The sequence below is a fragment of the Pseudorasbora parva genome, chromosome 9, assembly GCF_024679245.1.
Source record: "Pseudorasbora parva isolate DD20220531a chromosome 9, ASM2467924v1, whole genome shotgun sequence".
Taxonomy (NCBI): Eukaryota; Metazoa; Chordata; class Actinopteri; order Cypriniformes; family Gobionidae; genus Pseudorasbora; species Pseudorasbora parva.
The window spans coordinates 15,846,279-15,857,091 of NC_090180.1; the positions used below are offsets into that span (position 1 = coordinate 15,846,279).

Here is a 10,813-nt window from a genome sequence, read left to right on the forward strand (position 1 = left end):
AATTCAGCATCGTGATGGTTTTAAAAAATATTCTGAAGGTAGTAAAAAAGGTATTAAAAAGTAGTGAATTTAACTTAAGGATTGCTGTATATACCCTGTTATATTACACTACCATTCAACAGTTTAGGCTGTTTAATTAAAAAAAAAAATATATATATATATATATATATATATATATATATATATATATATATATATATATATATATATATATATATATATATTGCTTTTATTCAGCAGAGATGCATTAAATTGATCAAAAGTGACAGTAAAGACATTTGTGATGTTACAAAAGTCTATATTTTAATAAATGCTGTTGTTTTAAGCATTCTATTAATCAAAGTATCCTAGGGGGGAAAAGTACCACGGTTTCCTCAAAATTAAGCAGCATAACAGTTTTCTACATTAATGATAATAAGAAATATGCAGCATATTAGAATGATTTCTGAAGGATCATGTGACACTTAAGAATGAAGTAATGATGGTGAAAATACAGCTTTGCATTACATGAATAAATTACTTTTTTAATGTATTTAAATAGAAAACAGTTATTTTAAATTGCAATAATATTTCACAATATTACTGTATTTACTGTATTTTGGTCAAATAAATCCAGCCTTGGTGAGCATACATTTTTTAACTTAACTATATTATATTATATTATATGATATTACATTATTACATTACATTACATTACATTACATTAGAGACTAACATCCTCGTCTTCCTCCTCTCTTTCCCTGCAGAGGATTGAGACCCCGGTGCGTGTGTGTACATCTCAGTATGTGTGCGCTCCGGACAGTGAACACACACTTCTGTCTGCGCCTGCTCAGTTCCTCCTGGAGAAGTTCCTGCAGTCTTGTAGCCATTATCTCTTTCCTCTGGCACTCAGTAACAGCGCTAACCCCGTGCTGTCCATAGATGGTTACCTCAACCTTGGCCCAGAGGTAAAAATATAAATTCAAGGGTCTCGCATTTCAAGGGCTTGGTCATTTCAGCCGTGACTGGTCAGTAAATGAAAATAATGAATTGTAGATGCACTATTGACTGAAAGCAGCCTCTGTTGTGCATGTAAGTTCAGTTGTTGCGTTTTCTTCGTCTTTACAGATTCAGGTGTGTTACGTGAGCTCTCGGCCTCACTCAGTGAATGTGGATCATCAGTGCGTGGTCTTCAGTGGGCTGCTGCTCTACTTGTGCGACTCCTTTGTCGTTTCAAGCCTGCTGAAGAAATTCAACTTCCTCAAAGGTGAGGCTAACATTCAACATACAGGTGCTGGTCATATAATTAGAATATCATCAAAAAGTTGATTTATTTCACTAATTCCATTCAAAAAGGGGAATTTGTGAAACTTGTATATTTAAAGGTCCCGTTCTTCGCGTGTTTTTGAAGCTTTGATTATGTTTACAGTGTGCAATATAACATGAGTTAATGTTTCGCGTGTAAAAAAACAGTATTTTTCACACAATTTACTTATCTGTATACCGGTGTTTCCTCTGTCCTAAAAACGGCCTGATGATTTCCTTGTTCTATGAAGTCCCTGTTTCAGAAATACGTAACGAGTTCTGATTAGGCCAGCACTTCCCGCGCTGTGATTGGACAGCAGCTTAGCACATGTTGCCCGGAAAGGTCCCGCCTCTTACCATAACGGGTAGATACGCGCGCTCAATGTTATTGCAAAAATGTCTATATTGCCTTATCAATTTGAGCCGGAATCAGACCCGGAGAATATCGAAGAGGGTCGATTACAACCTGCTCAGGAAAGACTTTTGCTGGATGTTTCAGAATGGTAAGCTTTCTATTCAGTAGTTTAAACTGATCATAACAAACACCAACAATCGATGGTGTCTGAATGAATTGCTACACTTTTATATGCTAAGTTTTTCGGATTAGTTTCAATTACCATCTAACGTTAGTTAACAAAGCTAAACAGCGTTGCACTTTGTGTCATGAGTTACATAAACTGTTAAATGGACCGACTTAAATAATAAAATACACTTACCGGTTGTGGTCCATATAAACAACGCCTTCTCCAGACAAAGAGGGAACTGCGTCATCTTTTAAGAATAATCTTTCTACGAATCCGGCATTAAACTGATTGAGATTGAGGAAGCAGTCCTCAGCAAAATGTGCTGCACATAGTTTTAAATTGTGATTATAATTTTTCGGAACCGAGTTAACCATAAACTGTGGCCATTGATCTCTACGTACAGCGTCCGTTGGAAGGCCAAGAGAAGGGGATTTGACTCCGGGATGAAAATAAGAGCGTTTCAATGGCATGGCCACAAACACACTCTACAAAAACAACGCTTCCTATTCTCGATGTAAGAGAGCAAAATGACAACGCCCCTGAATTTGCATGTTCTTGTGGGCGAAGGGTTCGTCAACAAACGGTTTTAGTTGCGTCATTAAAGCAGGAAGTGCCGGGCTGTAGTCCAAACCGACCGTTCGCTGTAGGCTTTGAAAGGGAACTTCTGTTAAATAAAATATCTCGCTTGGCATTGAACTTTGAGCTTTATAATTTTACAGGTATTATTTATGCTCTAACAGCAACATTACACACTAACTAAAGTTTGAAAGCTGGAATCGCGAAGAACGGGACCTTTAATACAGACTTGCGGCATTGCTGCAGTAATTCAGGCAAAAGGAGCCTCAACTAAGTATTGAGTGCTGTACATGCTCATACTTTCATCTTCATACTTTTCAGTTGGCCAAGATTTCTAAAAATCCTTTCTTTGTATAATTTTAGTCCTAAGTAATATTCTAATTTTCTGAGATACTGAATTTGGGATTTTCTTCAGTTATCAGTTATAATCATAAAAATGAAAAGAAATAAACATTTGAAATATATCAGTCTGTTTGTAATGAATCGATATAATATACAAGTTTCACTTTTTGAATGGAATTAGTGAAATAAATCAACTTTTGATGATATTCTAATTATATGACCAGCACCTGTAAACTGATATTCAAAAGTTTGAGGTCGGTAAGATTTTTAAACGTTTTTAAAAAGTCTCTTCTGTTTACCAAGGCTGCATTTATTTAATAAATAAAATACAGGAAACCATGAAATATTACTTTAAACAACCTTTTTATATTTGGAAATATTTTAAAATGTGATTTATTCCTGTGAATTTTCAGCATCATTACTGTCTCTTATTACGGTCTTCAGTCTCACATGATCCTTCAGCAATCATTCTAATACTATGATTTGCTGCTCAATAAATACTTTATTATTAATATTAATTATTGCTGCTTAATATACATATTTGTGGAAACCATGATAAATAGTTTTCAGGATCCTGTGATGAACACAACGTTCAAAAGAACAGTATTTATTCAAAATAGAAATCTTTTGTAACATTATAAATGCCTTTACTCTCATGTTTGATCAATTTAATGCATCCTTGCCGAATAAAAGTATTAATTTATTTCCCACTAAAAACCCACTCATCTTACTGACCCCACATTTTTGAACGGTTGTCTCTAATCTTTAGTCTTTAGTAAGAATCTCAAACACAAAACCTTGTTTTTAAAACTACAAATTCTAACTTCAAATGCCCAGTGTAATCTTATTGGTCCAAAATCCCACTCAACATAGATATTAAATATTAACGTTCATCAGAGCTGTTATTAAACGGCACACCTCTTCCTATAGGAAGCTTTAAATCATCACATTTCTTCCACTCGTCTCGCAGGCGCCACGCTGTGTGTGATCTGCCAGGACCGGAGCTCTTTGCGTCAGACTATTGTGCGTTTGGAGCTGGAGGATGAGTGGCAGTTTCGTCTGCGAGATGAGTTTCAGACGGCCAACTGCAGCGAGGACCGTCCCCTCTACTTCCTCACAGGCCGCCATATCTAATCTCAACACCTCCATTTCCCTTCAACTGTTTGGCCAACACATGGAGAAGATGTTTTCCTAACTCTCCCCCTCTGAGAGTTTCTGCTTATAAGGAGAATAAAACTTCAGACTCTCCAGTCAGCACTACCTCGGACAACGTTTGAGGATAGATACTTGGGAAAAAATATCCAAATGACAGAGACTGTGCTGGATACAGATGTTGTGTGTTTGCTTTGTGTGTTTTCCCTTTTTTACATTTTGAAAAAGCTTTCAGAACATTGATTGTTGGCGATTTTGCGTGTCCTAACACGCAAGTACAATGCAAAGGACATCTTCAGATATGTCCTTCTAAATATATACATATATATACATTTATATATATATATATATGATCTCAGGGTTTTTTGTCTCAAGACTACTCTTCTTTCTTCTTGCCTGCTTTATGTACTTCTCATCATCAACGCCTTCTACCAAAGACTTATAAACTCCTCAAGATGGAAGCTCACACGACAGCAAATTACGCTTTTACGTGTGTAGTCTTGGGAGAATTTCATTGGGTAATCCCAAACAATGTCCTCAAGGTGAAAAGACTGTCGTAATCCAGAAAAACATTCCTTGCTCCTCAGAGTTGTCAATCATTCAAGTTCGGGTGTTTCAGTGAACCCGCAAAGTTCACTTGCTGATATCAACGTTCGCTCTATCTAAAGAAATATATTTATGACCTTCTCGATTCCGGCCTGCAACAGCCGACGTGTGCCGGATTGTAAATGCTAGTTGGTACATGCCTGACGTATCATTGAGTTTTAAAGGTCATTTTGTCTGAAGTTAGCATCTATTAATCATCATGTTTCAGCGAAACATTCCTTATTTTGAAGTAGCTGGGAATGTTTTGGAGTTGCACACTGTAAATGCCTTAAGATGACGACACAATCCCAAACTCCACTCCAAAAAGAGACTATTAATATCAGTGAAACAGGAAAGACAGTGCCCATTTCATTAGGATGGCTAACTAGCTTGCTAGCTTATATGGTATGTCTGAGATTATGAATGTTCAGAAATGGTTTATCTTTCGGTGTTTAGGACCTTTTGGATGTTAAAAAAGGCTTTGTTTACATTTTAAGAAATGCCGATATTAATATATATGACAGACTTTTTTGTCACTTTGGATTCTGGCTAGTTTTACTGAAGAGTCACTTTGAGCCGCATGTGTCACGGATCAAACGCGTTCTTTTATTTTCCCATGGCACAAAGAATCTACCTAGGACCCATTAGTTTCTCTGATTTATTTAAAATTAGAAAAATGGATCCCTTTTTCAAGGGATTGTTTTATTTATTGAACAAGCTTCTTGGACTGATAATCACTGAAATATCAGGAATTTTTGCTAGGTCAAATCCTTGAATCAGTCATCAAAAGCTTTGCACACTTCCATTGAAACTATGTACAGATGATGTATTAGAAATGAAGTAATGTAAACAAACAGTATATGGTTTACGTGACTTGCTAGAAGGAACCAACTGGAGTGTTTAGTAAAAAATGCGTCGGGTCCCATAATGATTCTGATTGTAATGATGAAGAAAGCCAAATACCCACTGGACAACCTTTAGAATGTGTCGATAATTTGACGTGCACATAAATTATGCAATTTGCTTCTCACAATCGTTGCATCTTTCCTGTCAGCTGTGAATATTCTGAACATATGTAGCACCAAACCATTTGAAATCTACCTCATAATCTACTGACCGGCTTTGGTTTAGTAAACATTTGATTTCAGAAACATGTTCTTATTGCTGTTGAGATAAATGAATGTAATAAAGTGGTATCATCAATCTTATTCTCTTTGTGTGAGTGAACTAGCCTGACAAGCCAGACCCACACATCAAGATGTTTGGTCTGGAAACTCACCATAGACAGGACTCAATCCGAGGGGCGGGATAAACGGTTGTCTTTCAAACTCCCTCTGCACGCGATAGGATAGCGCTACAACCAACCAGAGCAACGAAGATGAAACAGAGCTCGTTGATAGATTAAACATTCGCCGTATCCGGTCAGCAAAACTCCGAACCCATCTTCCCTTTTTAAGAATGACTTCAGTGCCTTTTGTTCTTTTCTCAGAGAAAAGCTTAACTCTAAGTCTTCCAGAGTCGCGGCCAAAGCTGATTCGAAAGACCGCCGTTCGCCAGCTTCTGTGTTTACTAGAAGCACAAAAACGCAACTCGGCCGTCGTCATTATGGCCCCGCCCACCAACTCTATACACGATGTGATTGGCCCGGCAAGAGTTAGGCGAATACAGCTCAGAAGTGTATTGAGAGTTGCTAGACGACACTCGCGGGCAGATTAAATTTGCTGCCGCTAGGGTGCGTCTAGATTTCTAGGCTATGAGTGAACAAATTTAGGACCAAAGAGTCCAAACGTCCTGTTTTCCCAGGACATAGACATTTTGTTATAGATAGTATTTTGTAATATAATAATTTTTCTATCCATACAGAGTGGGCATACATGAAATGTATTGACATTAATAAGGCATCTTTGAGTAAACTTCGAGTATCATTTGATTATTTCATTGCCTGGCCGAGTGTCCTCGTTTTCGGTAATCAAAATATGGTGATCCTATTTTCAACTTTACATAATGTTCTTCTTGTGGTGTTATGTAAATCAGTTAAATAAAATGACAAAATAGAGTTTCTAAATAATCTCGAGTTTCCGATCCTCAAATTTGGTTGGCTTAGCGGTTTTCCTAGATCACTAACTGCAGGAAAACTGCAGTTGGACTATGAGTAGCGGGGATTATTCAGTTAATCTTTCTGCAGGTTACCTTATGTGTGTCCCAATTCGCATCACTATGCACTATTCTAAGCTATTTTGTCGCATAAATTGTGTGAATAGTGTGTTGACTGAAAATTCTAATGAGAAAAGGTGCACCCAGATTTAGCAAAAAAAAGTGTTGAATGTCACTGTCCTTACATAATAACATTTGAACCTTATACACTAGTACATAGTGCATACTGCATAGTGAATAGTATGTCATTTGGGTCATAAGTAGTCATCGACAAGTGAATGCAAGTAATTCACTCATCTGATTTGTTTAAAAACATTCATTCAGGAAAGAAAACCATGGCACTTGTGTGTGATGCAGAGAAGTGACGATTAATACTTTTACAGTGAATATTTTTATATTGTCAAAGCAAAAATACCTTAATGGTCATATTAGCAAAATCTTTTCGACATTTCTCGAAGTAAGAAGGTCTGCTGTCCATTATCGAGAATGTAGCGATCCATAAAACACAGCTTAATATGCAGCCACATTTATTAATGACAGTGTATTACATGTAACGCGAGTTACATACTCTAATCAGATTACTTTTTTCGAGTAACTAGTAAAGTAACGCATTACTTTTACATTTACAACTTTTACTTTTTCAAATAAGTAACTCAAGTTACTTTGTTTCCCATTTATTTCATTGACACCTCTCCTGTCCCCATGTTGAAAAAAATGAGGAGTAAAGTCCAAAGGTGTTTTTGTAGGTTATTTTATTGTAGTTAATCTCACTTTATTTACCAAAGTAATATATAGGCAGAATTGTGTTAAGTCAGATTTGTGATATAAAGTCAGAATTATGAGATATAGACAGAATTACGAGATAAAGTCAGAATAAAAGAAATATAAAAGGTAATTGCGACTTTTTAACTCACAATTCTGACTTTTTTCTTGCATTTGCGAGTTATAAAGTCAAAATTGTGACTTTATAACTGTTACGTCACGGACACGAGGAAACAGGAAATTGGTGCGAGGACTCAAGTGCAGTGAGAAAATTATAATTTATTATAAAATAAAACATAAACTCAACACAAAAACCCACGAGGGGGAAAAACACATAATCAGAACTGTAACATAACTCAAAAACATACCAACAGAGAAATCACGGGGAACCGGAAGACGCAGACATAACAAACACAAGGATCCAACACAGACTGACAAACACAAGGAGATTATAAAGGGAACAACAAGGCAGATAATGAGGGAGAACAGGTGGGGCAAATTAACCAATAATCAGATAACAAGGGGGAGGGAACTGACAGGGACACGAGCACATGCTCAACATAACAAAACCCACAAGTGCACACAAGACAGGACAGGCATGTGACAATAACTCGCAATTCAGACTTTATAACTCGCAAATGCAAGAAAAAAGTCAGAATTGTGAGTTCCAAATGGCATGGTTTTGAAAAATGACTGGCTCGTGAAAAATTTGCAGAATGTTATAAATGTCACCGCACCTGTACTCAGAGATCACTAAACAAAGCAGATTATCTGATCAGATCTGATGCAAAATCTGCATGGAGATATGTTTGAACATTCTTTGAACGTTCTAAAAGTAACATTAAAAAACATTAGACGAACATGCAAATATGTATACACTGTAAAAAATTATTTAGAAAAAAAGTTACCTGGTTGCCTTAAAATGTTGAGTTCATTGAAATAAAAATTGTGAGTTAATACAATGAAATTTTTTTGAGATTCGACAACCTTTATTAAAATATTATTAAAAGATTCTGTTAAGCATATTGGGTAATTGTGTTTTATTTCTGATGACACAGTGAAACATGCTAAATAGTGATTTATCATTTTTTTTATGTGGTTCAGATAGAAAAATATTTTATATAATAAAGAGTTTCTATATATTAAACAAATTTCCTTCATTGTATCAACTCAAATTTTTAATTTTAATAAACTCAAAATTTTAAGGCAACCAGGTTACTTACTTTTTTAAGTTAAAGCAACAAAAATCAACAATTTTTTTTTACAGTGTATAAACGTATTTGTGGTAACATTTTGAAAAAACATTATTAAAGACTAGGTAACTCTATATAACGCAATGGAGTAATACCTGAATGTGTTTTTCTATTGATTTTAACTGGATTGACACATTTATATTGCCAGCTTCCATAACACAGTTTTTGTTTACTGTGCTTACTTGCTGAGTCAAATCATCAATCATAAACATATAATGAACTTTATATACAGTCACCTCTGTCCTAAATATTGTGGGACTCTGTATAAAATCAGACCACGGTTCAGCCCAAGAGATATAATGAACTTTTACCCTATTACAGCAGCGTGACACATTATCAGTTCACTCAGTTTGTCAAGATATTCTCATGATGACTGCCAAGGGTGAAAGCATGTGGGTGGTTTTATGTGTTTTAAGAGTGAGGCGCTTGAGTGAAGTATAACCATAGATTCGAAAATAAATCTGGCAGTCTGTTTTTGATGCTTTGCTACATCCTATTATAGTCTGAAGAGCCTAGATGCCCTACTTACATGCCCAAACACACACACAGTTTCCTCATTTTGGTACATCTGTGATTCAGACGTACTGTTAGAGATTGACATACTGCATAATATTAAAAGGTTGAATATTAAGTCATAACTATATCTATAGAAGCCAAAATAATTGGAGATAGTTGTTCATTACAAAAAAGTACAATAACAGATAGTAATGGTACCAGATGATAAAACCATGGTACTTAATGGTTTATTATATAACATAATGGTTTATTAAATGATAAAATACCTTAGTATTTATAGAAATAATAGCATCCAGGTTGTTTCTGGTCCAGAAACCACCCAAAAAACATGTTAGTACAATCTCAGCAAACAGGAAACAAAAAGAAGTGCCCGTACAAGGAAATTCCGTCCTTTTTGACGTCACATAGACCCATATTCGAGGAAAAAAAAATATATCTTTAGCATAGAAATAAGCTTATTTCAACCAACTTAATTATTTTATTTATTTTTTACTTAGGCCACTTTTTAGCATGTGAATCCAAGTCTTTACACTCTAAAAAATGCTGGGTTAAAAACAACCCAAGTTGGGTTGAAAATGCACCGACCCAACAATTGGGTTGTTTTAACACAATGGTTGAGTTGTTCTTCCCCAGCAATTGGGTTGTCTTAAGCAACATTTAACCCAACCAGTTGTTTTGGGTTAAAACAACTCAACCACTGGGTTAAAACAACTCAACCATTGGGTTAAAACAAATCAATTGTTGGGTCGGTGCATTTTCAACCCAACTTGGGTTGTTTTTAACCCAGCATTTTTTAGAGTGTACAGTGTAAAAAACTCAGAATGCAGGAAATACCCCCCCTTTAAGATATTTTTGATGAAATCCAAGAAGTTTACTGCCTGACCTGTCTATACACAACAACGGTATTGCGACTTTAAATGACCAGAAAGGTAGGAAAAACATCATTAAATCAGTGGTTCGACCTTAATATTATCATATCTCATGTACGTTATACCTCGCATATCTCGCGCATGTTGTCCGGAAACGCCACGCCCCTTACCATTATGGGCAGAAGTCACAACAGGGGCAGTGTTTATGTTAATAGCAAGGGTTTATGAATTCAGCAACCTGGAAGAAGCTCGTTGTAGTCCAAACTGGCCGTTTTTGTAGGCAATAAACTGTCGTAACTTTAAAAATCAATATCTCCATTTGCATTGAACTTTCAGCTGTGTAACTTTTCAGATACTGCTCATGCTCAAGCAGCAACATTACACTAGCCTAGAAATCTAGACGCACCCTAGCAGCAGCAAATCTAATCTGCCGCGAGTGCCGTCTAGCAACTCTCAATACCCTTCTGAGCTGTAAAAAACAAACTCTGGTCTGGCCAATCACATCGTGTATAGAGTCGGTGGGCGGGGCTTAACATAATGACGGACGAGTTGCGCGCTTGCGTGCTAAACACAGAAGCTGACAAAAGGCGGTCGAATCAGCTTTGACCGCAATTCTGGAAGACTTGGAGTTAAGCTTTTCTCTGAGAAAAGAACAAAGAACGGCACTGAAGCCATTCTTAAAAAGGGAAGATGTGTTCGGAGATGTGCCAACTGGATACGGCAAAATCTATCAATGAGCTCCGCTTCACCTTCGTTGCTCTGGTTGGTGTAGCGTTATCCTATCGCGTGCAGAGGG

At 36.4% G+C, this 10,813-nt stretch overlaps 1 protein-coding gene across 3 annotated transcripts in view; it reads left to right on the forward strand.

Moving 5' to 3' along the window:
• Positions 1 to 5,666, forward strand: part of greb1l (GREB1 like retinoic acid receptor coactivator) — a 71,367-nt gene extending 65,701 nt beyond the window's left edge. For all 3 annotated transcript variants that reach the window (XM_067454111.1, XM_067454110.1, XM_067454109.1), the window contains exons 32-34: positions 747 to 947; positions 1,108 to 1,246; positions 3,697 to 5,666. In XM_067454111.1, coding sequence (XP_067310212.1) covers positions 747 to 947; positions 1,108 to 1,246; positions 3,697 to 3,860 — 504 coding nt within the window. In that variant the 3' untranslated portion in view covers positions 3,861 to 5,666. The remainder of the gene's footprint in view (positions 1 to 746; positions 948 to 1,107; positions 1,247 to 3,696) is intronic.
• The last annotated feature ends 5,147 nt before the right edge of the window (positions 5,667 to 10,813 follow it).